The sequence below is a fragment of the Sporobolomyces koalae genome, assembly GCF_050403365.1.
Source record: "Sporobolomyces koalae JCM15063 DNA, S_koalae_JCM15063T_v1_ctg11, whole genome shotgun sequence".
NCBI classification, from domain to species: domain Eukaryota; kingdom Fungi; phylum Basidiomycota; class Microbotryomycetes; order Sporidiobolales; family Sporidiobolaceae; genus Sporobolomyces; species Sporobolomyces koalae.
In genome coordinates, this window is record NW_027481760.1 from 1 (window position 1) to 25,482 (window position 25,482).

Below are 25,482 nucleotides of genomic sequence, written 5' to 3' on the forward strand. Positions count from 1 at the left end.
TGACCTGAATGAAAATGAACGTGCCAGCATCAGCCTCGAGCACTCCTGAAGCCGCAGAGCCGCGCAGCAGGCGGAAGCGAGAGATACATACGTTCTTCGGCGGAGTGGCCAGAGTCGGAGTCTGTCGCGAGCCAGGAGCGAGGGTGGTCAGCGCTCGACACAGCTATATTACTCACGCGGTACGTACCAAGGACAACTCTGTCTCTGGCGCGTTGATGACTCTCCGAAGCTGCTTTGTATTCCCCTTTGGCTCGTTCTCGAGAGATCCTCGCGTGCTCAACTTCCTGTCGGGATACTTCTCCACGTTGGTACTGCTCCTGCACACGAACGAGGTGGCGCTCGGCTTCTTCCTTGGAGGCCCGAGCAATCTCCAAACGATCTTCAGGCTCTGAGGCGATCGCAAAGTCAGCTGAGCATACTTAGCGCATGGAGAGACGTACTGAGCTCGTGCTTAGAGCGCTTCTCCGCCGATTCCGCATGGGTCAAGCGTGCTTGTGCTATCTCGAGCTGCCGCTGTGCGTGCTGTACCTGCGCTGTATTGCCTGTTTCCTCGGCTGCCTTCAGGCGGGCTTGCTGGTCGTCGACGTGAGCTTGCGCAGCCTGTCGCTCCCGCACGGTAGCTGAATGCGTGTCGACTGCGGTCTGAGGGTCTGTAGTGATCGGTCCGTTCCGAGTTACATTTCAAAAGGCACATTGAGCGAGACGTAAAGACTTACTATCGCGCTTGTGGACTGCTTCAGCTTGCTCGAGTTCGTCATGAGCTTCCCTCTGTCGACCTCGCGCGTTACGCAACCGGGTTTTGGCAGCTTCGATCTGATCGGGATCGCCATGCTTATGGACAGTATCGAAATGATCCTGAGCTTGCTGGAGCTCACGATCTGCTCTTGCGACTTCGTGACGTGCCGAGAGAAGACCTGTACTATCGCAAGGTCAGCTCACCTTGAATCGAACACTGGTTAGGGAGCGGAACGGACGAGAAGAGGCTCTCTTGCCGACATCCTCGAGCTCAGCGTCTGGATCTTCTTCTGCAAGCATGTGCAGATTGCGCTCAGACGAGTGATGATCGTAGCCGTGCTGTAGAGCAGCGTCGTGTCGAGCTCGTGCTTGCGAAAGAGCACGGCGGTTCTCAGGGCTGTCCTCATGCCGCAGATCGCGGTGAGCTGCCTCGAGGGCATCTGCAGTATGTTTCTGGAAGGTTGTGATGCAGGTGTGATACTCGTCGGGCGTTAATTCCAATTCCGACGCGCTGGGAATCCTTGTAAGCTGTCGGCCCTCTTGTTCTTCAATGGCTCGGAGAGCATGAACGGCAGCAAAAACCTTGTGAGCCGAATGTTCGATGTCACCAAAGTGGACCTGCGGACGTTTGCGGATATCTTGGCGCAAATGTTGCAGGGCTTCGCGATAATGCTGGAATGCGTCTCTATACTTCGTATCAGCGGTTTCGAGAGGTGGAACTGTCTGCGATGAGCTCGTTCTCTCGTAGGACGAATAGTGCGACGGTTGCATCCGAGCTGTGAGAATCGACGATCAGCGTAGTCGTATAAGATCCCGCGACCCATGCTCACGCAGATACGATTGTGTTCCAGCCATGTATGGTCCACTGCTGGCGTACGGGTCAGGCGACTGGAAAGGAGGACCGCCGTTATCAGAACCAAGTTGCCCATCTCCTTCCCTTTCGTAGAGGTTCTCCCGGCCATTGGCATAGCCATTGGAGTTGTAGTAGCCGTTATCACCACTAATCTCGTTGCCGTAGTCATTACCGGAGCCCTGGCCGTAATGGTCGTTGTAGCCACTGGCGCCGTAGCCGGTGTCGTACTGGTTCTCGAATGTCTCGCGCCTCGCATAGCTTCCGCCACCTCGGTCGTAGTCTAGCGATGGGTCGGAATCATGCTGACCAAAATCGTCAGACCGGGTCTGTTGACCGTACCCAGCTCCATCATAATCGAGCGCGCTTTCCCCTTGCCTCTGGTAGCCATCGGCGAAGGAGTCTGATTGGAGTCCATCGCGATCAAAGCTCCCCTTTTGGAAATCTCGCTCTTGCGATCTGAAGTTACCAGGATCATCTTGTGCGGCCGGCCACCCTTGGTTGTTGTCAGAATCGAAATCATCGGCGCCGCCATCGTAAGAAGTGCGGCTTGGTGTCGCTCTTCCTCGGTCGAAATCATCGCCGGTTTCTTCCTGGTTTGCAAATCCTCTGAGATCGCCGCGGCCGAACCCGTCTCGTCCACCAGTTCCTTGATCCTCGTACCGCTGATTCCTACCAGGTGAAATGTCGGATTCTGGGGCATCGCAACAGAGTGTCAATAACTCGAAGAAACTGATGGTGTCGAAGCACTAGCGTACCATCCGGTGGGTATTGTGTGCCTAGATCCTGCTCTGGATCTCGTTCCGCATCGAATGATGGCGATGGAGCTGAGGGCCGCTCGTCGCTCCGCCTTTCTCGTGACTGCCATGAGGATTCGGGAGAGCGATCAGAGTCGATAGGGTCGTCCTGCTTGAAATTTTCCTCCGCGCGGAGATCTCCGACGTCAGCATCGTCGTACGTCTCTCGAGCTTGAGGAGGCTCTAGATGAACACCATCAAGAAACATGAGGAATGATCTTTGGCCCGAGCGCACGCAAGTGCACGTACCTGCGAAAGAGGCCCCATCGGCAGCATCGTCTCCGGAATCGTCGTACTGTGACCTCCGTCGGTTCCGAGACTTGTCGACAAGGTCTTGCCGTTGACGGTCGTCAGGATCGCTTTCATAACCTTCGTCCTTGTCGGGAGGAACTGGTCTTGCGGATTGCGTTTCCGATTTGTAGTCATTTTGTGATGGCGAGCTTTCGGTTTGAGCCTCTGCCAGCCATACGATCAGCCGTGAGCAAAGTCGGCCAAGAGAGGACTGACTAAAACGGCCGCACCACCATCATCATCGTCTTCGAATCTTCTGGGCTGTGGATGTCCTTCATTCAAGCTGTCTCGCATATCGTCCTCCTCATCATCACCATCGTCCCTCCTTTCTCGCGAGGAGTCCCGTGGTCGAGATTCGTTCGATAAGCTTGCCTCGGCTCGTGGGGTTTCACCGCTTCTTCGGTCTTCATCTTGGTTGTCGTCGTCTGAAGCAGCTCTCGAAACGTCAGTGGACAGTGTCTTCGTGTAGCTAACGACTCCGGGACATACCGCGATCAGTAGCGTAACTCGGACCATTTTCGCGTTCAGTGAGCACTGGAGTCCGAGAATCAGAATCGTCCAATTGTCGGCCCCATTGACGGAACGCCGGAGTCTGGTCTTCCGAATTGATCTGCGAGTCCTCGTCTCCGTCTCGATCCCTATTGTTCGGCTCATGCGGTCGACGATCTGGGTAGAGCTCTTGGAACGGTTCGCTTCTAGACTCTCTGCGATCGCTCAAGTGCGGGTCTTGCGGGTCTGTGCAGCCGCAAAAGTCAGCTTCTGGGCCTCGAGCAGAGAAATCTGTGACGAGACGGAAAACCGCCATACCAGAATCTACGTAGCTGGTCTGCTCATCCCTCGCATCGTCTGGTTGGGCCACACGACTGTCTTCGTCTCTTGTATCCTCGCGCGTAGATCCATTACGCGTTTCAGGCGTGAATGGTGTGGTGGTGAATGGGCCTTCTCTACGAGGCCACTCTGCGTCTTGACGCTCGTCTCGCGGCGAGTCGTCATTATCAGTGACAGCATCGTCTGCTCGGTCGCGAGGCTGTCCTGGCGCAATCGCCCCGCGAGACGTGCTGTAAGGCGCATCGGGGCCTTGTCGTCCGCTTTGTTGTCTTGGTTCTTCGTCGTCAGAATCACTCCTGCCCCAGCGTCCAGTATCTTCCGATGGTCGAGCATCGTCGTCGTCATCATCAGAGAGATTCGGTCTGGGATCACTTGACTCCGTATTGGCTGTGGCTACAGCCACAGTCCTTGCAAGCGGGGCCTGTCGATCTTGAGATTCATTGTCGAGTACTTCGGGTCCGGGAAAGGGCCGAACTGAGTCTTGATGTCGGGAGACAGGCTGAAAGTTTGCAGGGCCAGACCGTTGCTCGTCTTCGTCTTCTCTGTCTTCCTGAACGTTCGCGTTATCTCGGTCTCGTTCGGTCCAAGGCCGGAAGGCAGGTTCGTCAGATTCGGCTCTCTCGACAGGCCTTCGAGGGGGATTTGATCGCGACAACGGATCCGGACGTTCGTCGCTTTCCGGATCTAGATCTTGGCTATCCCGTCGACGGTAATCTTGCAGTTGGGTAGGTCGAAGGTTGATTGGGTCGTTCTGCATTGGAATAGGCATGGAGTCGTCTGCTGTCTGAACTCCGGCGTCAGAAGCATCACGATAGGACTCGGAACTTCGACGACCCGGGAGAGGGCGACGAGATGGCGCCGGTACCTCCGAATCAGAGAGGTTGGGGTCGTATGCAAGAGTTTCGGCGGCTATGTTAGACGAGACCGGCGACGAGACTTCATCTCGAGGTCGGACGACAGCTACCGGTGCCGGACCTTCGGAGAACACTGGAGACGGGGTGAGATATGAATCGTTTTCAGGCGCTTGTCGTAAAGGCGAGGACGAATAGGCCTGTTGCTCGGTGCTGCCAATGGCGTTTCGACGACGGGACACAGGGTTAGACAGGTCTCGTTCGCCCGCGATCGAATCCCCGGATGGGCGCTCGAGATTGGAAGCGAAGTTTGACCTCTGGCTTGAAGTTTCATTCCGCGCAGAGTACGCTATCGGAGAGGGTCGAGGACCCAGCGTGACTTCTCGCGCCCGTCGATTTTGCTCTACATCGGATGAATCGTCGTCACGATCCTTGTCGCTAGGGTCATCTCTGCGGCTGATTCGATGACGGCCTGAATAATCAGGCGCGAAGCGGCCCCTATTCTCGTCATTGATCACGGTTTCCGGTCGCTCTTGACCATCAGCTCGAGGGGCGGACTGCGGCGCATCGTACTCTTGCAAACTTTCGAAGTCCTGCCGTGCAGGAGACGATGCTCGAGAAGAACACGGTTCGGAACTGGGCGCGCGAGATCGGCGGAGCGAAGGAGCTGGAAAGTTCCTTGCGGCGTCTCGATCGGATGGATCACTCGATTCGTACCCTTCGTCTTCGGGCTGTGGGTTTGGCTGACTTCGGTCGCTGAGCGGAGCTCGAAACGCAAATGAGCGTGCCTCGCCCGTGCTCGCTCCCGCTGTAGTCGGTCTCGGTTGCGGATTTTGCAACGTCCTATCGGGAACACGCTCAGGCCTTGCACGAGTCGATTGACTTGCTGCCCTATTATGCTGTTCAATATCGCTCGGCGACGCAAGCGAGGCTTCTGTATCGTTGTCGTCATGGCTACTTTGGTACCGCGTCGTCCGAGGCTCAGGAGGCGGTGGGCTCGGGTCGCATCGGAACGGCGCAGTAGGAGCGCGTTCGCGAGGCTGGTATGCAGGAGCCGTCGCAGAAGACGCCCAGTCCTCACTAGGAGGCGACGATATAGGATACCCGGGTGAGCGGATAGGAGCGAGAGCAGGGCGAGGCGGTCGCAAGTGCTCTCGAGAGACGCGATCCGGTTGAGCTTGCGCAGCATGCTGCTTGATCCACTCCAAGTTGACCGCTTGCTGCTCAGCTGTTGAGAGCGGATGTGAACTTCTGCTCGATGTCGTTTCGGCCACACGAGGCCCAGGATCAAGAATGGGGCGCGTAGGACGAGGAGCTGTTGTTGAGCTCTCTTCCTCTTCGGGAGAAGACGCTACGAGACGAAGGGACAAGAATCAGTTGAGCCGATCGGGTGGCCTGACAGTGCGAACGCGAATCCTGACGTCTTTCACTCTCGTAACCTTCGTCTTGGTCGTCCTGGTCGCTGAACCTCTCGTTTTCTTGTGGCGATCCTGTCAGCAATGTACCATTCGAGCTCCATCCTTAGGGTTCGGCAATAAGCAATGATTGATACCAGCTCACTTGGATCGTATGAAGTCGCCTGCGATCGCTCGGATGTCCCGTGTGGCTTGCCCTCGACCGTGTCGAGAAACCTGCGGAAGATGCCGGCTTTATGGTCGTCGCTGGTTTGACGATGACGGCTGTGACGATGTGGAGGATGGCTCTGATGGTGGGGAAAGTGCAGGTTTCTGCGGTGGTGTATGGGAGATTCAGGTGCCGGATCCGACATGCTACAGTGAACACATCGGTGTCAGTACAAGTCCAACGTAGCTCGACACGTTTTGAAGGAACTTCATGCCTACACCGCTGTCACCTGTGGGAGGAATCAAGAATCGGGTGGGCCTAAGCGTCCTGAGCGCAGTAAATGTCGCCCCGCGGACCCAGCCGGAGCATGCACGAGCGAGAGGAAAACAGCGGGGCGGGACAGCGAAGCCATGGTCCGCGATAGCTCGAACGCGGTCAAGCAGCCTACTCGGCAAGCGGGAAACAACTCCAGAGAGAGATGAAGAAATCCATCGCGTCGCGTCGACCAACCGGGGACAGAACTCGAGAGCAGCTCCAGCAGTGCGGGTGTAGACGGAGCGCAGCGATCAGGGAACCGGACTCTCAGCCTGCTACGTGTAACGTGAGGCTAGAGGGCGCGAGCGAGACTCGGACGATAAACGTACGCGCGCGCAGTCGACACGCGTCGCTCTCCTTCGTGTCTCGCTGTACCACCCTCGACCGGCTCGGACGCGTTCCCTCGAGATGCCTCCCTTGCCCGACACGCACCCGGACGGCGACCCTTTCGCCGAGCAGGACAAGTTGAAGGAAGCCGACTCGCTTCTCGGCAGACTCGAGCAACAAGCCAAACTCGAGGCACAGCGTCAAGGCCTCGACGAACATGGAATGCCCATCCCGGCGAACAAAGATAAGCGAGGCGCGACGAGCCTCGGCACGACCAGGGACGGCAAGGAGATCCTTCTGCATGACAGTTCCGACGAGGAAGCCTTCTCCGAGGGCGAGGCCCAGATGACCGACCCCGGCGACGACGTCGATCGAGATTCGGACGCAGCAGAGAACGACGACGACGACGATGAAGACGATGTAGACGACGAAGACCGCGACTCGCAAGATGGTTCGGGTCTCGAAGGTCCGGACGCAAACCGCAAGAAGCAGCGCGATGCCCGCAACGAAGACGACGACGATGAAGACGATGAAGATTCAGACGACGAAGAGGATTCGGAGGAGGACGACAGTGCATCGTCAGTTGGTACCGGAGAGGGTCCGCGCGAAGGCGACCCCGATGCAGACGTGTCGATGGCAGACGGAGAGTCGACTGATCCGACCAAACCCAGGTCTCCCGTCAAATCCAGCTCAGCAAAAGTTACAGGTCCTGACGGCGCGGTCGTCGACGGCGAACCGGTCGGACCGGACGGCGAGCCGAAAAAGGAGAAGAAGAAGCGTCGCAGGCGCGCCCTTAATCGTTCGCCTTCGCCTCCACCACTCGAGCCGAGGAAAGCACCACCCACGGTTCGCATGCCCTTGACCCTCGGTCCGCGCGACTCTGGTGCCCCCTCGTCCTTCAACGTGATAGCCTTGGCCAAGAAATCCGGCATTCTGCCGCCAGATGAACCGTCCAAGAAAGAGGCTGTCAGTGATGCCGAGGAGAGCGAGAGCGATGGTCAAGGAGGCCGACGCAAAAAGGACAAAGGCAAAGCCAAGGTGGAAGGCGACCCGGAAAGTCGCGAAGGCTCGGGGCCTCCAGTAAGCTTGACCTTTCGCCTCAGTTCCATACGGTAACTTGACCTCTGGTCGTCATCACGATCAGATGAAGAAACGCAAACGAGGACCGAATGTGATTGTCGGTCGCTTCGGAGGCTACGATACGGAAGACCCCTTTGTCGATGACACTGAACTCGCTTTGTACGAGGTACGATTTGTGGCTCTCTCCGCATGTTCACGGCAATCATGCGCTGATTACATTGTCGTGTCTCTTCAAGCCTCGCCACTACGTGAGACCGCGTCGAGAAGGCTACTTTGTCTGCATCGGGGACATTGAATGTGCCCCGAAACGAGGCGGGAACAGACGTCCAAAGACTGTGAGTATCAAAGGTCCCGCCCTCATGCCGCTCCAATCCTGATCCCTTGCGCTTTGACACAACGAAGGATGAGAACGGCAATCCCGTTTCTGGCGCTGCTCGGCGCGGCTCGAAGAAATATGTGATCGGACCCGATGGCAAACCGAGTACGCGAATCTTCTTTCGCGCAAGGCGACAAGTGGCCAGCTGACCAAATTTCGCGTGTGCGCATCTAGTCCCCGTCGACACGCCCTTGGCTGGACCTTCGAGCGGGAAAATCGAAACACCTTTCGGCACCACTGGTGCACCAGCATTCGGCACGGAATCTGAAAAACCTGTCAGGCAGCCGGGCGAGTTCTCGCAAGAGCTCGAGGAAAACTTTGAAATGCTCAAGGTCGAATCCGACAAAGGTTCGTCAGCGGCTTGTCATTCCCATGCTGGTGCAGCGAAAGGATGACTAAATTTGCCTGCGGCGTTGCTCACAAAACAGAATCCTACGAGGTCAAGAACAAGTTCCCGCCTCATTTGAAGGAACTGCTGACCTCGGTCGCTTACCGTGCTCTCGACTTGGGAGAATTCGACGAGTACTTCTTCGCCCGACTTCCTTCAATCTTCCCCTACAACAAGTTCACCCTCACGAAACTCGTCAAGCGCGAAGTGTTCCAGAAACGGATGAATGACTTGACCACGCGACAAGACGAATTGCTTGAAGTGCTCAAGGAATGTATCAAGGAAACCTACGACGAACAGAAGAAGGAGTTTGAGCAGCACTATGCCGAATGGGAGAAGGAGAAAGAGAGTGAAGGTACGAAAGGAGATGCGCCTGTATCGACGATCCCGACTTTCGGAGCTGCGGCTCCGCCACCTCAGACTCCAGGTGCAGGCGATGGATCACCTGCTCCGGGTACCGACGGAGTCAATCCTGACGAAGACAAAGAACGTGCGTCCATTCATTCTCTGAGGGCTCTTCCCTGACCGAGGGTTGACAGCTTGCTAAAAACAATGTGCCGCCGCAGCCAAATTCAAGTTCCGCTTCAATGAGAAGATGCGCAGCGCTCTGTACTGGGCATGCGACCTCGAAGATCGAAAGTCAACATTGATTGAGGAGAAGCAGTAAGTTTGCGCTCTCGTCGCGCTTCATATTCGTTTCTCCTGACCTGACTCTCATTCTTTGCCGAATACTTGAAGAAAACTCGAAAAGTCGACGACGCGAGAAGTCAATCCTGAGAAACCTTGGAACACGAAAACTGCTCGCAAGGCGATCTACTCCAAGGTAACCTCGCCGCTTCTTTCTTGTTTCGGCTCGCGGCCGAGCTCACATCGATCTGATGTATATTACAGATTACCGAATTCTGGTCCGATGGTGTCGTTGCAAGCAACCAGCTGTCGCGCGAGAGTAAGCTACCCCATAGTCTCTTACGCTTCTTGTGTCGACCGGCTGACTTCTGCGTGTCCGCATTTCAGTCAGCAATTACAAGCTCAAACTCAAAAAGGCAGGAGAGATCGATGTCTGATTGCCGTCGTTTGGCAAGTTGTGGCTCACCTCGTAGTAATGCATGTCACGAATCGAACACTTTGTATCTGCCGCTCTCGAGAACCAGCGTCGAGAGATGGAATGCTACTGGTTACAACCTAGCGTACTACGTAATTTACTGATCTATTTTGCACGACAGACCCGGGCGGGTTATGAAATCCTTTAGGAGAGAGTGTAACCACCGTCGACCAAGAAGTCGGCACCGGTGGTGTAAGTGCTCGCGCCCGAAGCGAGGTACAGGAAGGCGCCCTTGAGCTCCTTGACGTGACCTTGGCGTCCGAGAACCGACTGGCGGTGAACGGTCGAGAGGACCTCGGGGGCGGCGCCCATGGGGGTCTCGAAGAATCCGGGAGAGATGGTGTTGGCGCGAGCTGTTATGTGTGAGAGGATGTCGGTCAGTCTTAAGCTAAGGAACAAGGAAACGCGAAGAAGTACGAACCGAACATGCGCCAGTCTCGGGCGAGGGACTTGCAGAAGTGGAGGACACCAGCCTTCGAGGCATTGTACGCCGACTGTCGAGCAGGATAGAGAGGTCAGAACTCTGGGCAACTGGTTGTCGCGCCGATAACAGACACTCCTTACTTGGTCGAGGGGAATGTTGACGATGTGGGCCGAGATCGAGGTAGTGGCAATGAACGAGCCCGAGCCCTGAGCCTCGAAGACGGGTCCGACGGCCTTTGCAGCGTAGAAGACCGAGTCAAGGTTAACGTTCTGGATCTTGCGCCATTGCTCGACCGAGAGCTCGTTGACACGGCCGGATCCTCCCTGCAACATTGACGAAAGCGCGTCAGTAGAGCGCTCGTGCGCAACATTGTCGGCTTAAGAAGCTCACGATTCCAGCCTATATGGTACACAATGATTACGTCAGTACAGGCATAGTCGCAAGAAGGGAGAAGCACTGGAGCGTACGTTGGCGATGAACACGTCGACGCGTCCGAACTCAGACTTGACGTCCTGAACGAGCTTGGCGACAGCATCGTACTCGGAGACGGCGCACTTGTACGCCTTGACCTTGGTACCGAACTTCTTGGAGAGTTCCTCGGCGCGCTCGTCCATTCCCTTGGCCGAGTTGTACACGAGGGCGACATCTCCGCCAGCCTCGGCGATGGCTTCGGCAGCAGCGAATCCGATTCCTCCAGAGCCGCCCGTGACGATCGAGACCTTGCCCTTCATCGAGAACATGTCGAAGATCGAGTCGGGCAATTGGGGGATCGCGCGGGGAAGACCGTCATCGGGAGAAGACCTGCAAAGCACAGCCGTGAGCGACTGCCTGTGACAGACGACAGGCAGAAAAGATTAAAGGACTCACATGGTGCTGGCGAGGAGGACAGACGATCACAGAGGCCACGACACGCGCGTTCAGCGATGACGTCGCAAGCGAGACGATAGACAATGGACAAGAACTCACAGGTGAGACTGGTGAGGATGGGGTGGATGAAGGTAAGGATAAGAGTACGAAGCACGAGTCTTGCGGGAAAGCAAAGAGAGGAGCGAGGAGGAGAGAGTGAGCGCACGAGAGCCGATCGCTCGCTGATCGTTGGCCGAGTTCCTCGATGACGTGTTACCCCTCTCAACCCCATCTTCCACTCTTGCCCCGGTGTAGATCGTGCAACGAAAGCTGCCTGCTGTAAACAGCCATCACTCATGCTCGCTGCTCAAGAACCGAGTTTGCAAATCACAGCCATCGCTCTTGCGGACTCGGACCCTCACGATTCGATGAAGACAAGCCTGAGCTTGCGCACGGTGTCCACGGCGAGCCGAGCTACGAGGACAGAGAAATCGATACCTATCTAATTGTACATGGTCGTGAAGAGTACCCGCGTCGGAGGCTACAGGTAAGGTACAGTATGGATACACTAGGCGTAGATCATCTGCAGAATGTCTTCCAGGGTGCGCATCAAGCTCGCGTCGACAATACCGAGCACGACGGCCGTGTGTACCACCTCGCGTACCAATTTGCATTGTCGAGCAGCGTCGACTAGCGGAACGTCCTCCCTCACGTTGGCAGGGAACGACGCAGAGTCGGGCGAAGGCGGTGGAGAAGGCAGATGCGAAGTAGGCGTCATTTTTGCCCGCGGTTGGAGCAAGGCACTCCGTAGCGCAGCGGCTGACCGTGTATGGAGATAAGCGTGCAGGAGGGAGAAGGCCGCGTACGAGGGCAGCCTGAACGTCGCGACGACTGGGAGGTCGAAGTTCAGTCTGGCGGCTGCTCCCAGATGGTATGAGAGCTCGGGCGCTGAAAGGAGCTCAAATCGCGGTGACGCAACGGCGTAAACTATCGAGTGGCTTGGAACGAGTATGCGCGTGGGTGCCAGACCTGGATTGTCGGTAAACGTTATGGCGAGGAGCGAGTCGGGAGGGAGAGGGTGGCCGGCTACCGAGCGTCGGCCTGAGTCGAATGTACACGAGACGCGGCTTGGAAGCGATTCTCCGACTGGTCCGCTTGTGGATGTGAGCGAAGTGCATTGCACGCCTGCGAGTATACGGGGAGCTTCAAACCGCCGAAAAGACAAACAGCGATCAGCGTTTGGCGGTGATACCCCATGACCCGATGACGACTAACCCAGCTCAGTCAGAACTGACTGGATGTAACATAGCGGGACCTCCTTGACGAGCTGTTCGAGACCCGTGCTGCCTTCTTCCGTCCTCTGTGCGCAGCGAATATCGCTCGCGTCCTCCCCACCATAAGATCGTCCAACAAGTCTAGCTGGCAGTGTCCCGCGGCGCAAGGAGGTGCCTCTGATCTCGGGCATGACGAGGACGAGCTGGATGTGACGAAAGTGAAGAGCAAAGTCTCCCTGTGCCTCAGCTTCGGAGATCCTGCTCGAGCCATGCATACATTAGATACAGTCAGTGAAAGAGCGAAAACGTCGACCGCCGGTTCGATATTGAGCCGGGAGAGGACCCGACGGTCAGCCGGCGGGCTCGGACTACGAGTACAAATTATCGAAACTTCTTTTGTTCGAGCTCGCAAACCCCATGATGATCTCGCGAGCTCGTTGTCGATCATCACGGTCACATTACCTTTTTCGTGCTCCCAGAGACTACTGAAGGATCTGGACTTGCGTCGGTCCTGCTCCCGTGTCCATTTTGCTGTGCGTTCGGCAAGGTTTCCGCGAAAAACTCATGCGCAGATTCGCGGACGAGAGGATCGCCGCAGCACTCGTTCTGACGCCCCTGCCAGCTTATATTGTGCGAGATCCTTGTGACACTATCAACAAGTCGAGGCCGCCCACCAAGTGCTCAAAGAGCGCCGCTAGCAGGATGCGGGAGGGTTGGGAAGGTCACTCGCAACGTTGCCCCTGCTCTCAGCTCAAGTGCCCTTTCAACTCTGTGACCCATGGCGACACGGTCCTAAAAGATGCGAGCCCTTACAAGGACAGCCTGACCAAGTGCACGAGACATGCGCGCACCTGGGTGCTGACGTTTAGCGGCGAGTCGGGACAGACTTAATCTGCACAACGAACTCTGATAGAGCCTGTCTGGACGCCTGCTACGCACGGAACCCAAAAAAATGTGTATGTGTCGAATGTTACAACAACGAAAACATCGCTCGTCGACAATCTAAAGCGGAATGGAAAATGTTGAGGACGAAGTGGCTCTACTCGGCCTTCTTCGGGGCTTTCGCCTTGGCCTTCGACTTGTCCGCCTTGGGGTTGTAACCCTTCTTCTTGAGCTGTCGCTTTTGTGTTTCTGCAATGAGGGCAGCGTCCTCGGACTCGTCGAATTTGGGCGCGTCGGGCGCAGGGGCCTCGTCGCTCTCCTCGGGGACTTCGAGAGGAAGCTCCGAGTACTCGGCGATCGGCGATGCAGGTTCGGGAGCTGTATCAAGCACGCGGACCAGTCAGTCGAGATCACTCGAAAACGAAGAGGAAAAGCTGGTCACCTTTCTTCTCGGGTTTTCCAATCTTGAACTTGGCGACGTAGAAACCATCCATGTTGTGGACATGAGGGTAGAATCGCCTCGTGAGCTCGATGCCTTTGCCAAACTGCTTGCCTCGGAAGGTCTTGAATCCCTCCTTTCCGAAGGGCAGTCCGGTGTCGACGAGTTTGACGTGTGGTCGCTTGCGCAGGGCATAAGTGACGACCGCTTCGTTCTCTTCAGTCGTGACTGAGCAGGTCGAGTAGACGACGTAGCCTCCCTTTTCAGAGTTGGCCGAAACCGAATCGATCGCGCACAGAACCAATTGCTTCTGAAGGTGCGAAAGTAGGATGAAATCGCGATCGGTCTGTGACGAGGGGATTCCGACGCAAGTGAGCAAGAATGAAAGAGCAAGAAGCAATCGAAACCGGGAGCGGATAAACCTACCTTGTTGACCTTGACACTCTGATCCTTACTGATGACACCGGTACCCGAGCACGGAGCGTCGAGCAAGACGCGATCGAATCCACCCATAATCTTGGGGAACTCTCGTCCATCGACGTTCGTGATGACGACGTTCCTGCATCCCAATCGTGCGACGTTTCCTCCGAGACCCTTGATACGGCCTCGCGAGGAATCGTTCGCCCACACTTCTCCTGTGTTGCCCATCAACGCTGCCATGTAGGTCGTCTTGCCTCCGGGCGCGGCCGACATATCGAGGCATCGCTCGTGAGGCTGAGGGTCGAGGGCCATGACGGGCAGGAAGGAGGACGCAGACTGGAGAATGTAGTGACCGGCGAGGTACTCGGGAGTGGCACCGACGGGCACGTTGGCACCTCCGGTGAAGACCTGGAGTCCAACCTTTGACCATCCTCCTTCAAGGGGTTCGAGGTTGACACCGCGATTGATCAGCGCCTGGGCGAGGTCGCGTCGGCGGGCTTTGAGGGTGTTGACGCGAAGAGTGAGCGGTCGAGGGGTGTCGGAAGAGGTGAAGAACTCGAGAGCTTCATCGACTCCAAACAGTTCAAAGAGCTTCTCGGCGAGATACGGGGTGTACCCGTGGTACTGGCAAATGTCGGCAATAAGTTGCTCAACCATGTCGGAGCGAGACCTGTCACATCGAGACAAGACGAAGCTCAGTTCCGTGCGATTCGTGATAGACAACAGTGCTCCAACGTACATGCCAGCCTGAGCTCCCAACTCTTTCCAGTGCTTGAGGATCCTGGCTGCGGTACGCATCCTCTTCTCGACCTGTCTCAGATCCTCAAGCTGTCCGGTCTTGAGGTCTCCGTCCTCGTCCTCGTCGTCTTCGTCGCCCGAACCTGCAGCTTCAAGTTCCTCCATCGTGGCGTCAATCTGTCCCTCGATCGGTTCAGGCTCGGCTCGGTTAGCGTAATCGAGGCCGGCCGGCGCGTCTTCGTCGTCCGAGTTGTAGGCGGCGGCACGGGCAGCTCGCTTGCCCGCTTTGCCAGCAAGAGGTTTCGCCGATGCTCTGCGCGAGAGAGAATACAAGTCAGGGCATGTTTGACATGGTTGCAGGTCGGAGGAAGTGCACAAAGACTGACTGTTCGTCAAAGTCTTCCTCGGTCACGCCGTTCGCTTCTCCCTCGAGGTCGAACTCGTCCTCGTCGAGGTCGTCACCGTCGCTGTCGTCATCTGCTCGATCGAGATCAAACTCGTCGTCGAAGCCTTCTTCCTGCGAGTCGGCGTCTTCGGGCGCTTCAAGGTCGACATCGTCGAACAGAGCGCTGTGACGCAAGCGCGTCAGCAAGGGAATATAGACGCTTGGAAGAAGAGTCAATCAACGAGACGAGAGACGTACGACCTAGCCTTCTCGAGCCCGAGGTCCTGGCCTCCTTCGTCGCTCTCGAGGTCGCTCCAGTCTTCCTCTGCCTTCATGTTCTCAATGTCCTCCTCGTCGTCCGATTCCCAGTCGACACTCTTGGTCTTGCCAGAGTTGGCTTTCGCGTCGGCCTTGGCCTTGCCTTTACCCTTCTTGGGGGCGGCGACGGTGGCATCGGTCGACTTGCGCGCCTTCTTGATTGCGCGGGTCGATGGCGCGGCCTGTCCGTCCCTGGTGGACTTGGCTTCGAGCGCAGCCTTGCGCTTGCCCTTGCGCAATTCGGTACCCGGATGGTCTGCCGCGCCTCGGAGTGGAGCAGGATCTGCCTGTTTGGTGCGTTGTTGTCGACCCTGGGGTGCCGCGAGGAAGCGCCATCAGCACAGAGCATGGTCACAGCCGAGCACGTGCGCGACTCACCATGGCGGTACCGGACGTAGGCGGGTTAGGGTGGAGCAAGTTGAAGGATTGAAAAAAGTTGGAGATGCTGATGACTTTTGAATTTCCGAGACCTTGAATCCTGGCTTGTCTCGACTCGCATTCGAGGGGATTGTGATATGCTCTCCATCATGACTAACTGGTCAAACAACGAATGAGACGGACTCGAGAATTTCCTTGTTGCGAGAGTCAACGACCTGTAGTCGATGCTATCCCCCGCTTGACCCGCTTCTAATCATCGCCTGACTCTTCTCGCCATCTGTTCTCGCCCCGTTGTACCGCTCGCTGTGCCCAGGAGGAACGGCATCCACTCGCTTGGCCTCAAGTTCGGCATCATGTCCCCACCTGGCTCGATGCGCCCGCGGATCCTCTGCGCAATCGCTGCTCTCGCCAATTGCATCACTGCAGGCTGCAAGTCCCTCGAGAAGCCTTCCTTCGCCTGCGGAGTGAGCGCTGACTCGGTGTTCCGCTTTCGATAGCGATCAATACGTTCCCGCTGTGGTCGACCCCTCTCGCGCGCTCGCTGCACCTCACGTCGTCCCAGTTGAACCTGCTCGCGTCCTCCGCAATCCTTGGAGAATATGCCATGGCTGGTCCCTGGGGCGCGATCGCTGATTCGTACGGTCCAGGTGCCGTTTCAATCGGCGCCGGAGTGTGCTTCGGGATTGGCTATGGCCTCCTAGGGCTCGTCGCAAAAGTAGGCGCGCAGCTCGACAAGCAGGGCAAGGAGAACAATCATCTCCTGTGGGTCCTCCTGTGTGGAACGTACTTCCTTGCTGGGTGCGGCGTAGCGGCTTCGTACTTTTCCGCCATGATCGCCTCGACCAAGTCCATCCCCGCGCGACACTCGGGTCTCGGTGCGTCCACCTCGGTCTTGTCTGTATAAAGCTCAAGACACACCTGACCTTCGACCGTCCTGTCGTAGCGATCGGTGTGCCCTGTGCCGTCTTTGGCCTCTCGCCCCTTTTTCTCACCTCGCTCGCTTCGTTCTTCACGACAACCTGGGATCGCTTCCCGGAACCACCTGGCACGGCACAAGTCGAACTCGACCCTGGGAAATGGCTCCTGTTCCTTGCAGCCATGCTGGCGCTCGTAAATGGCATCGGCGGCTTCTTCCTAAAGGAACTACCCTGGCAGGAGGACCAGGATCAGCTAGATCCTGCCAAGCGCGATTCTCAGCGCATGGAAGCCGAGCGCCAACCCGAAGACCCTGTCGCGACCGAACGCACTGCTCTTCTGCCGGCTCGTGCCAGTCAAGATCAGACGGATTCTCCCTCAAGCGCCATCGAGGGCCACCAACCCGAGGCGCTGGACCCTCAGACGCTTCGACAATTCGTCTCGACCCCTAGATTCTGGCTCTTTGGCTCATTGATCCTGCTCTCGACCGGTCCTGTCGAGATGTACATGGCGTCCCTTGGCCAGATCCTCGAGTCGCTCCTTGCCATCTCGGCTTCCACCACTTCGACCGCGAGTCATGCGCTACAGGCGAGGAAGAACCATATTGCGGTCCTTGCTATCGCCAACACGTTCTCGAGACTCGGGGTCGGCGCCGTGTCCGATTACCTGTCAACACCCGCCCGCGAGGGCGAAAGGCCGAAGAGACGGATCAGTCGGTTGGTGTTCTTGTTTGGCGCGTGCGCGACTCTGGCAGCCTCGTACGCGTGGGGAGGAACCGGACTAGGATCCGAGCAAGGACTGTGGGTCATCACGATCGGTGAGTTGCGCGTCCAAAACCTGCGACCCCGCAAGATGCGCAGAACTGACCCGCGCCCTGCAGTCAACGGCTTCTCGTACGGAGCCATATTCACTCTTTCGCCGGCGATCGTGCGATCCTGCTGGCCTGTCGACAATTTCGGTCGCAATTGGGGTCTATTGACGTGAGCTACCACCCTGGCCCCTTTCCTCTCGCAGTTTGAGGCCGTCTCTTCTGAACAAGCTTCCTGTCGCTTTTCGCAGGTGGTTTTCCGCGATCGGCGCCCTCATCTTCACTCCTCTCTTCGGCATTTTGCGAGACATGGCAACCGGTACTTCTGCGCCTCTCACGCTCATCACTGAAGTCTGCGCAGCGTCCAGCTGTTACAGGCCGATCTTTGTCGTCTCTGCCGTGAGCGCAGGAGCAGCTGGTGGAGTTGTCTTGCTTTTGTGGCGAAAGTGGAACCTGCTCGTCTGATCCCCTTCCCTTCTCGATGAAATTTTCCCGCCGCTCTTTCCGCATCATGTCCTTGTCTCTCTTATCGCTATTCTTGACCTCATGTTGTTGCCAATCATGCTTTGCCTTTCGAACCGGACCACGATCAGAGCATGTCGTTGGGATTACCAGCAAAGTGATACGTAGGAAAGCTTCGGGAACTACGAGAGCCTCATTCCCCTCCACTGCTTTCAAGTTGATCGACCTCGTCCTCATCATCCAACACGTCGTCCTTCGTCCTTCGAGAACGTTTCGAGGGGCGAGAGGATCGTTTCTTGATGGGGCTCTTGCGCCGAGAACTCGGTAATAGCCTCGACGGCATCTTTGATTCGTCCGGTCCAGAATCATCTTCTTCGACCATTCCGGGCATCTGTTTGCTGACAAAGCCCGCGAGCCAATCTTCTTCCTCCTCCTCCTCCTCGTCATCGTCATCGTCGTCGTCCTCATTCTCGTCAGAGTCGCCATGATCGACCTCATCTCGATCGTCTTCAGCTTCTTCTTCTTCCTCGGCTGAACTCTCAAAGAAGCTCGACTCGTCGTCATCATCGTCGTCTTCTTCTTCGTTCTCGAGCGTATCGTCTCTGCCGTCATCGTCTTGCGAAGAATCATCCGGTATCGAATCTTCGTAGTAGTCGTCTTCGTCATGATCTGACCGCAGGACCTGATCTCGGTCCTCCTCTTCTTGTCCTCGAGGTGTCCGACCTCCGAGCGCGTCCGCGACCGCATCGTCAAGTTCCTTGCCCGACGCGACTGGAGTCGTTTGTTGTTGAGGCGTTGTGTCTGTGCGTACTGATATCGCCGCAGGAGCGCGATGCGAGGAGGTTGACGTAGAAATAGTACGGGGTCGCGGCAGGAGGGGAATGATTGGAGGGTCGAACGCCGGATTCGCAAGCATCTCGAATAATGTCAACGCATCCGAAGAAAGGAACTGTCGAGATGCCGACGAGGATGAGGATGATTGTGATGGTCGGTACTGGGCATTCGAATTGTAGAACGATGCGGGAGGGTTTGGTAACGAAGCGTTTTCGGGATCGACGGGCCAAGGTTGTTGCAGGTGCGCAAAAGGGTTCGCACCCAAAGTGGAAGACGAGTACGTGAGGTTCTGGGAAGGAAACGAACTGTTGGGAGGTCGTGAGGGTGAAGGAGAGACGAGCGACGGCTCGACTCGACGAGCTTTCTTGCGCGAAGGTATTGGTGGCGGTGGCATCTGCTGGGCATCGATCTGTGCGCGAGACAGACTGTCGCTTTGCTCCGCCATGGGATGCTGAATGAGCATCGGCTTAGCGCCGGGCGCTGTTACAGGCGGCGGTGGCGGCGGCGGCTCGGATCCGTTTTCCTCTTGCCGAGGCTTGTTGCTCCTTGTTCGTTCTGGTCGCGCCCACGGCCCAGCAGATCGGTCTCTCTTGCCCTCAGGTTTGAGCGTCATCGTAAATTTGCGGACGTCCCGGTGAAAGTAGACCGTCAGCTTGTATCTGGTAGTTTTGGCGTCCATCCTCTCTCGAAGACCGTATAGGAACATCGGAGGTGGTGGCGGGTCATTATGGGACGGTTTTGCCCGCGATGCGCGAGGGGTCCTACACAGCAGGCATAAAAGATCAGAAGTGAGCTGAACCGACTCATGTCTGGAAAAGAATAGAGACTGACATCTTTTTGTACGTCCAGTCTCCTGCTGCAGCGAGTCTCGAGACAATAGTTTCCATGTCGCCCTCGTCTCCATCGAGCATGAACCGGTCTTCATATTCGAGAGGATTTTCGTGGGCGATTCGCGTAAAAGCCGTACATGCCTCTTGCAGGCTACTGGTCGTCTCGGGTGCCCAGTGTAGTGATCGTTTGGCTTCGGTCCAGTACCACTCGTGCGCGAGACACACCAGGTACGGTTGTAGGTTAATCAATCGAATCGGAAAGTCGGTCACGGGTCGTTCGCGCTTACACTGCGAGCAGTGCAGCTGCGGTAGCTGATCATCGGAATATGGGATCGCCGAGGTTGACGCCGTAGGAGCATGAGTAGCGGCCGGGAAGGATCGAGGCGTTCTTGACGGCGGTGACGAGTGATGATTGACAGCAGGTAGGAGAACCGAAGGATGCTGCATGGCCGGTCTCTAGCGCGGGCGTGTGGCCATAAGTCGTCGTCGTTGAAGGAAGAAGGCTGCGGGGTGGACTTGTTTTGGCGCGTGCATGTGCGGCATTGCGACGCGCCTGGACCAGAATCTCATCATTGTCTCATACCTAGCGTTCGCTCTTTGTTCGTGGCGAGATTTAGCGGCGTATGCAGCCACAAGCTCTTTCGCTTTACATACTCATAGATGTGTTGAGCGACTCGAGAAGCGAAGCGGCGAAGAGGCAAAGCACGCTACGTCGTTCTTCTTCTGATCTTCAGAAGTTCCCGGCGATCATGCCTGATTCTGCAGGGCAAAGGGCTTTGCGCAGCGTCAATAGAAGCTCGAGCTCATACGCTCTTCACGGCAGAAACTAAACTTTCAGGAAACAGTATTCGGAAGCGCTAGGACCCTTGACCCGCGATCGAGCGCATTCCTTCATCGGGCCTGTCCATTCTCGGATCCCATCGGATCACACTGAGCCCGAGGGTCCGCTGGCATGTTGTATGGCTGAGTGAACCGGTCTCAGGTTACCTCGCTCCCTCTGACTACCCTGCCGCGGTTTCTCGCTTCGGCTCCGCTCAGTCTTGCCCTATGCCAAGAACCAATTGGAAAGCCGGTTTCATTGGGAGCAGTGTTCGAGTGCCTACCACCCGAAATCGCTCTCATCGTGTGCAATGTTTTTCAATCTTGTGATCGAGTCTTCCGAGGTTCGCCAACGCAACTTCTCGCTTTCAGATTTGAACTCTGTCTCCCTGTCACTCTTTCCCTGTTGGCGCCGGCTGCGCTCAATCTCTCTCGCCTCGCGAGACCAAGCTCGGCAGCTCAAGCACGAAGACCTGGACGAGATTATCCGAGTCGGAGCTGACGAAGACCAGGATGCTGGGAGACGCGCTCAACGAGTCGTCGATCGTCGCCAGGAAGCAAATCAATTAACCCAAGCCGAGGAGATGTCACTTCTTCGCCCCATCCGCCAAAAATGCTCGGTCGTACCGTTTCCCATAGAGGTGTCGAACTGGACCCTACCCAGATCGAAGCCCTCCTCTCCTTCACTCGCACTCGTTCCCGTCAAGAACGTCGCTTCTTATACTTTACTTTACTTTCCACGTCAGTTCACCCCTTTCCTTTTTTGTAACCGAGACAAGGTTCAGATTTGAAGTGAAAATTAAAGCGCAGAGAAGAGAAGTTCTTGACGAGTACGAGGGCGAGTGAAGGAGAGGAGGGCTTCCATCTCGATAGGGTCCAGTTGGACACCTTTGTAGGGTGCGGTCTGACGGAGAATTTTTGGCGGATGCAGTGAAGAAGTGACATTTCCTCGGCTTGAGGTAAAATAGGGGACGCTTCATTTCGACGGATCCGAGCAGAAACGTTGTCGGCTCTCGCTCCGGATTGATGTTGAATGAAAGCTCTTTTTCAATAATGCCTTGTTACTACTAGATCTTACACGGGTCGAATATTTAAGCCTAGTGCTTTTTGGATTTTTGCTCTTGTCTCCTGCCATCGTCCCGGAGCGACTGCCAGACCGGAAAGCCTCCGATTTGCACCGCAGCCATCTGAGAAATAACGGCACCTGTCAGTTTGACGGTAGGCTCGAAGTACTACCTGAGGTGAGGCGACTCACGTAGAGGAACTGAGTGAGCGGGTTCGTGACGTTGTACCTCCTCATAATCGGCTTCAAGCACGCAAAGACTTCGACAAAATGGGTCACCATGAGGAAGCCGATCGACGCGACCTTGCTCGCATTGCCGAGGTGAGTCGGCGTCGGCGTGATCGAGAGTTGGGACAGTATCGGTCGTAGGACCGGGGCCTGCCATCGAAGGATGCGTGCGATCGAGGGAGCCGGAGTGAGGACGAGCCAGAGATTGATCGCGAGCACGAAGAGGACGGAGAACCATGCAGCGAGTTGCAGTGAGAACGAGTCGATTACGACGTCGCTGATCCCGAGGCCTTCCTTGGCTTCGCGGTGCATTTGCTCGAGTCGGACTCGAGCTTGACCCGCTTGCATCGGGGGCGAGAACTTGTAGGTCCAGGACTGGCGGGGATTGTGCGAATATTCGAGGGTCATGGACTCGGACTTGAATTCGGTGATTTGCGGTTTCGCGTATGCGAGCGATCGAGAACGCCTCGCAAAGTATTCGAGATAGTGACTGTCGTCGAGCAGCTTGACGGTCAGCTCCTAGGAGGACACTACTCGGGCCGAATAATGTGGCTCACCCCAGGCTTTGCTCATGGTCCTTGTTCATGTGCCTACATGGAAGTAGGGCATGGTCAGCTCTGACTGATCGCAATTGAATGAGAGCGGAAGGCCTACGAGATGATGCGGGTCGCTGATCGCGGTGAGCGAAGTCGCCGCGAGATCAGATCAGTCAACATGCATTGAGCGGGACACGAGAGGACAGCTCACCTTCGGCGGGAGCTACTTCAGCCATGTTTGTCGGCAGTCCGGGTCACAGTGATGCCGTGCGGGGGAAGAACAAGTCTCTGACAGAAAGTCGCGCGCAGTTGACATCGCCAGAAAGTTCATTTTCCCGTTACACCGCGCCCGCTCGCCTCGTTGAATCGGATTGCAAGAGGATGCTGTCGGCAGTGCGACAACGTGCAACGGCGCGCTCGGCCTTGATCGCGCCGGTGCAAGGTCGTTCAACTCGCGCAATGCATGCATCGCTCCCAGTCGAACACAAGTCGACCCGCCAGCGGATAGCGAAGGAAAAAGTCGCGCAACGATACGCCAAGCTGGTCAGGAAACGTTCGGTCAAAGACATGCGCGAGACGCGGCGAGAGGAGAAGGAGCACAGAGCAGCGCAACAGGACCAGCTCCGGCACGACGAAGTCGTTCTCAAGCGACAGGGAGCTCAGGTGAGTGCGATCCGCAGGTTCTGAGCCCGTCTCCGGCTCCTCTCACTGATTTCGCATTAATCTCGTCAGGAAATCACCGACTCCCTGCCTCCTTTTACCGAGGAGCAGCTCGAATCCATGTACCGAGGTCTTATATCCGCGCCTCCAGAGCAACTTGCACTCAATGCAATCGAGCAACCGAAAGCCCCCGCTTTGCCAGATCCTACCGTCGAAAATTTCGCGCGCCAAGACCGCTTGGTCGTTCTGTCCGAACGGTTAGACGAATTGGACATCGCGCCCGGAAACGAGATCGACCAGTCGCCTGCATCAAGAACAAGCCTGACAGAACGGCTACGGAGCAAAAGGCAATCACTCGACGAGAAACTGTTGATAGCAGATGACGCCGGGGTGCACGCGCTGGCCGACCGACACTCGTCGCCCTCAGTTGCGCTCTTGACCCGTGTCGAGGAGTTGTCGTCGAGGGATATTCCGCTCGTGCCACAAGCTTCGACTTCGACTGCCGGACTCGCTGCCTCACTTCCGAAGGGCCTCCTTGCGAGGTCGGAATGGACTGATCTGGCTCTCGCCTGTGTGAGTCCGATCCTGCGTTATAGCGGCCGACCGAGATTGACCGTCAACTATGACATAGGCACACGAAGGTGACCTTGAAGCCGTAATGAGGGCTCTACGAGCGATGGAGGTGAGCTTGAAAGCCTCTCAGCCCATGATAATCAGTCGGAGCTGACCTATTCGTATGCAAGGCAACTGTCCCGTTGACAGACGGAAAGATACTGGAGCAGATCCTCGGTCTATACGCAAGCGAAGGAAGGCCACAGGACGCAGTGAAATTGACTGATTTCGCACGCAAAAGTACGCTACGCTCGCGAACCTCACCGACTCGATACCTGCGATTGATGTATTTGACCTGCAGATTCCTTACCTCTGTCTGTCACCGCCCATCACCATCTGCTTACGTCACTCCTTCCATCTCACCCCGAACTCGCGGTTCGCCACCTCTATTCGATGGAAGCTCTGGGCTACACTCCGCTTCCGGCGACCTACACCGCCATCGTCTCCCGTCTGCTCTCTCCATCGTCTTCTCCAACCCTGATTCGCAAAGGATGGGACCTGTATGCTCACTCGCGACTCGTGTCACACCCAGTCCCTTCGATCGAGCTGTATTCGACCATGATCCAGGCGTGTTCTCGAGGCACGCACCCCTCACCGGAACGTGCGATCGACCTATTCACCGAGTTGACAGAAGACAACCGACTGCCTCCGTCTGAACTCGCGTACAACGGCGTGATCCGCAGTTGTGCGAGGGAAGGCAGCCAGGAGTACTACTACGAGGCTCTCAGGTACATGCGTCGCATGTTGGACGAGAACGTCGTGCCGAGCAAACACACGTTCCATGCCCTGTTGGAAGGAGCGAAACGTCACGGAGACCTCGCGAGGAGCCGGTGGATCTTGGTCAAGATGGTCGGACTTGAAAGTGACGCGATTAGACCAGACGAGAACACGCTCGGATTGGTGTTTCAAAGCTACGCGAGCTTCAAGCCCGAGAAACCGGAGAAACCAGGCAGACGGAAGGAGAAGCTCGAACAGGTCGTGCCAAACAAGGAGACTGCGGAGCGACCGTCTCGGATTCTCAAGCCCGATCAAGATCCCGCAAATGTGCCTCTCGCGTCTGGTCCTTCCCAGCCGCACAACGATCGAGACGCTGGACCCCTCGCCTTGATCGAGCTTTTGGGGGAAGCATCGTTGTTCTACCCGGGTCCGCTTCCTCGGACGTCTACCCACGTGCTCCAAGAAGCGCAGAACCTCATGCTCCAGATTGTGGGACCCAAAGTCCTCGGTCTCAACGATGCGAACTCGACACAGCCAATTCCGCTTTCGATGTTCCCAGACGTGCGGCCCTCGACGTTCCTCCTGAATGCCTACCTCTCGATCCTCAACTCGCACTCGACATTGACTCGTTCAATCGAGTTCTTTGACACTGCGTTCGAACGAGTCGGGATCGAGAAGAATCGGTTCAGCTTTGAACTGATCATGAAACGATGCGAACTGGGGAAACAAGCGAGCACGCCGGAAGGGATCGAGCGCGCCAAGAAAGTTTTTGAAGCGTGGACCAAGTGGAGCGGAGAACCTTGTCCAGCCGTCGAAGAGCTCAAAAGTCGGCAAGAGCAGGGAGAAGCGATTGAAGAGATGGAAGTCGAACGAGTCAAGAAGGAAGCGAGAAAGTGGGAGCAAGAGAGGAGGAACGGCCGCAACATTTCGAAGATGTGGGGAGGATTGATCAGGGTACTTGCAAAGTACGTTTATACTCTCGACTACCTAGTAGATAACGAGAAACGCTGACAGCTGGTTATCTCGGACAGGGCGTTCGAGGAAGACGAAGCTTTGCGGATCCTGCGTCGGTTCGTCGAGCTGTACCCCGCTGCCAAGGTTGCCAACTACCGTCCATCGAACGCCAACGTGCCCCTACCAGACAAGACGGTCACCCGAGTCTCGCTGCAGTTGTCGTCGTCGCTGTACCCAGAAACCGCGCCTTCGTTCGCTTCGTCAGTTCCGCCTTACCTGACCTTTGAAGACCTCAAAGTGCTGCACCTTCGGTTCGCCAACATGGAGAACAAGAAGGGACTCGCGCATGTCAAGGGCATTTCGCGAGCGTACGAAGCGGGATTGGCTCACTTTAGAAAGTGGGAACAGTCCCAAATCGGCTGAACTTCGTCTTTCGG

The 25,482-nt window shown here is 56.5% G+C and overlaps 8 protein-coding genes across 8 annotated transcripts; 3 read left to right on the forward strand and 5 right to left on the reverse strand.

Moving 5' to 3' along the window:
• JCM15063_001080 (uncharacterized protein) lies at window positions 1-6,120 on the reverse strand (the record flags this gene model as incomplete). Its single annotated transcript, XM_076677869.1, has 13 exons — window positions 1-121; window positions 177-388; window positions 441-650; window positions 717-831; window positions 940-1,511; window positions 1,566-2,279; window positions 2,344-2,565; window positions 2,632-2,838; window positions 2,904-3,098; window positions 3,163-3,408; window positions 3,481-5,703; window positions 5,783-5,842; window positions 5,913-6,120. Coding segments are annotated over 13 exons (5,305 nt in total), but the record flags the coding sequence as incomplete, so codon positions are not given.
• A 518-nt stretch (window positions 6,121-6,638) lies between these two features.
• Window positions 6,639-9,465, forward strand: JCM15063_001081 (uncharacterized protein; the record flags this gene model as incomplete). Its single annotated transcript, XM_076677870.1, has 10 exons — window positions 6,639-7,637; window positions 7,702-7,803; window positions 7,874-7,972; window positions 8,040-8,118; window positions 8,188-8,361; window positions 8,442-8,891; window positions 8,968-9,064; window positions 9,140-9,224; window positions 9,293-9,347; window positions 9,416-9,465. 10 exons carry the CDS (start codon window positions 6,639-6,641, stop codon window positions 9,463-9,465), a joined length of 2,190 nt encoding a protein of 729 aa, XP_076534826.1.
• A 182-nt stretch (window positions 9,466-9,647) lies between these two features.
• JCM15063_001082 (uncharacterized protein) lies at window positions 9,648-11,551 on the reverse strand (the record flags this gene model as incomplete). The annotated part of the gene is made up of 7 exons (XM_076677871.1): window positions 9,648-9,856; window positions 9,925-9,997; window positions 10,068-10,250; window positions 10,318-10,326; window positions 10,395-10,728; window positions 10,795-10,800; window positions 11,343-11,551. 7 exons carry the CDS (start codon window positions 11,549-11,551, stop codon window positions 9,648-9,650), a joined length of 1,023 nt encoding a protein of 340 aa, XP_076534827.1.
• Window positions 11,552-13,086: 1,535 nt separating this feature from the next.
• On the reverse strand, window positions 13,087-15,610 carry NOP2 (rRNA (cytosine-C5-)-methyltransferase NOP2; the record flags this gene model as incomplete). Its single annotated transcript, XM_076677872.1, has 7 exons — window positions 13,087-13,307; window positions 13,372-13,714; window positions 13,795-14,458; window positions 14,528-14,839; window positions 14,913-15,095; window positions 15,170-15,540; window positions 15,608-15,610. The coding sequence occupies 7 exons, from the start codon at window positions 15,608-15,610 to the stop codon at window positions 13,087-13,089; spliced, it is 2,097 nt and encodes a 698-aa protein (XP_076534828.1).
• Window positions 15,611-15,960: 350 nt separating this feature from the next.
• JCM15063_001084 (uncharacterized protein) lies at window positions 15,961-17,795 on the forward strand (the record flags this gene model as incomplete). Its single annotated transcript, XM_076677873.1, has 5 exons — window positions 15,961-16,036; window positions 16,105-16,482; window positions 16,551-17,339; window positions 17,403-17,502; window positions 17,582-17,795. 5 exons carry the CDS (start codon window positions 15,961-15,963, stop codon window positions 17,793-17,795), a joined length of 1,557 nt encoding a protein of 518 aa, XP_076534829.1.
• A 190-nt stretch (window positions 17,796-17,985) lies between these two features.
• JCM15063_001085 (uncharacterized protein) lies at window positions 17,986-19,903 on the reverse strand (the record flags this gene model as incomplete). The annotated part of the gene is made up of 2 exons (XM_076677874.1): window positions 17,986-19,387; window positions 19,458-19,903. The coding sequence occupies 2 exons, from the start codon at window positions 19,901-19,903 to the stop codon at window positions 17,986-17,988; spliced, it is 1,848 nt and encodes a 615-aa protein (XP_076534830.1).
• A 1,469-nt stretch (window positions 19,904-21,372) lies between these two features.
• On the reverse strand, window positions 21,373-22,338 carry JCM15063_001086 (DUF2470 domain-containing protein; the record flags this gene model as incomplete). Its single annotated transcript, XM_076677875.1, has 5 exons — window positions 21,373-21,462; window positions 21,531-22,056; window positions 22,124-22,156; window positions 22,221-22,236; window positions 22,314-22,338. 5 exons carry the CDS (start codon window positions 22,336-22,338, stop codon window positions 21,373-21,375), a joined length of 690 nt encoding a protein of 229 aa, XP_076534831.1.
• A 145-nt stretch (window positions 22,339-22,483) lies between these two features.
• JCM15063_001087 (uncharacterized protein) lies at window positions 22,484-25,468 on the forward strand (the record flags this gene model as incomplete). Its single annotated transcript, XM_076677876.1, has 6 exons — window positions 22,484-22,765; window positions 22,835-23,335; window positions 23,394-23,444; window positions 23,506-23,614; window positions 23,676-25,056; window positions 25,123-25,468. The coding sequence occupies 6 exons, from the start codon at window positions 22,484-22,486 to the stop codon at window positions 25,466-25,468; spliced, it is 2,670 nt and encodes an 889-aa protein (XP_076534832.1).
• Between the last annotated feature and the right edge of the window lie 14 nt (window positions 25,469-25,482).